The sequence below is a fragment of the Nanorana parkeri genome, unplaced genomic scaffold, assembly GCF_000935625.1.
Source record: "Nanorana parkeri isolate BGI_ZX_2015 unplaced genomic scaffold, ASM93562v1 scaffold748, whole genome shotgun sequence".
Taxonomy (NCBI): domain Eukaryota; kingdom Metazoa; phylum Chordata; class Amphibia; order Anura; family Dicroglossidae; genus Nanorana; species Nanorana parkeri.
In genome coordinates this window covers 208673-209402 of record NW_017307016.1, presented here as the reverse complement: position 1 = coordinate 209402, position 730 = coordinate 208673, and the positions used below count along the sequence as shown (strand labels likewise).

Here is a 730-nt window from a genome sequence, read left to right as displayed (position 1 = left end):
ATCCACTTTTATTGGGGTTTTTATACAAGAAAATATTAAAAATCAGTTTATAAACACTCAACAAAAATAATTGATGAAATCCCTTTAATAGAAACATCAGATGGGTTTCTATGGAGGGGAAGACATCCCCCCTATAAAAGGCCTTGTCCCCAATGACAGAAGCCACTGATGGACGTAGCTATCAGACGACCATCACGTGGAGTGGAAAATGCATCACGTGGAGTGGAAAATGCATCACGTGGAGTGGAAAATGCATCACGTGGAGTGGAAAACGCATCACCGGTCCCGACATCCCTACCTCGCTTGATTACAGAGCCGGCCCCTAGGAGTCATTGCATGCTGCCTACATGTGTCCTGTACAAGGTTCCCCCGATGGGAGGGAATATCTGAACGTCACACAATCTGTCCCCTGTACACCGTTCATCATCCAAATATCATGCCGCTCAATTGTATAACATTTATTATTCCACAAGAAGTACTGTCATCTGCAGAAGGACAGACATGATGAGGAGGAGGAGGTGGTTTATGGATCCAGCCAGTGGGGTCATTGTACAGTCTTGTAAGATGGGTCCTGCCCGCGGGGTGACAACGGTGATTGTAATACAGTACTAGTGACACGGAGGAACCGTCGTGGAGGGAGATCCCAGGCAAAGACTGGACAATCCCTGACCAGGAGTATTGAAGGACTACACGGGGGGAGGGGGCAGATCACATGATGCGGGTATGAAAA

At 47.3% G+C, this 730-nt stretch overlaps 1 protein-coding gene across 1 annotated transcript in view; it reads right to left on the bottom strand.

Annotated features, from left to right (window-relative positions):
• Positions 1 to 481: 481 nt before the first annotated feature.
• The window catches only part of BAP1 (BRCA1 associated protein 1), an 11716-nt gene continuing 11467 nt past the window's right edge, over positions 482 to 730 (bottom strand). Inside the window, exon 16 of the mRNA XM_018564372.1 lies at positions 482 to 485. Coding sequence (XP_018419874.1) covers positions 482 to 485 — 4 coding nt within the window. The remainder of the gene's footprint in view (positions 486 to 730) is intronic.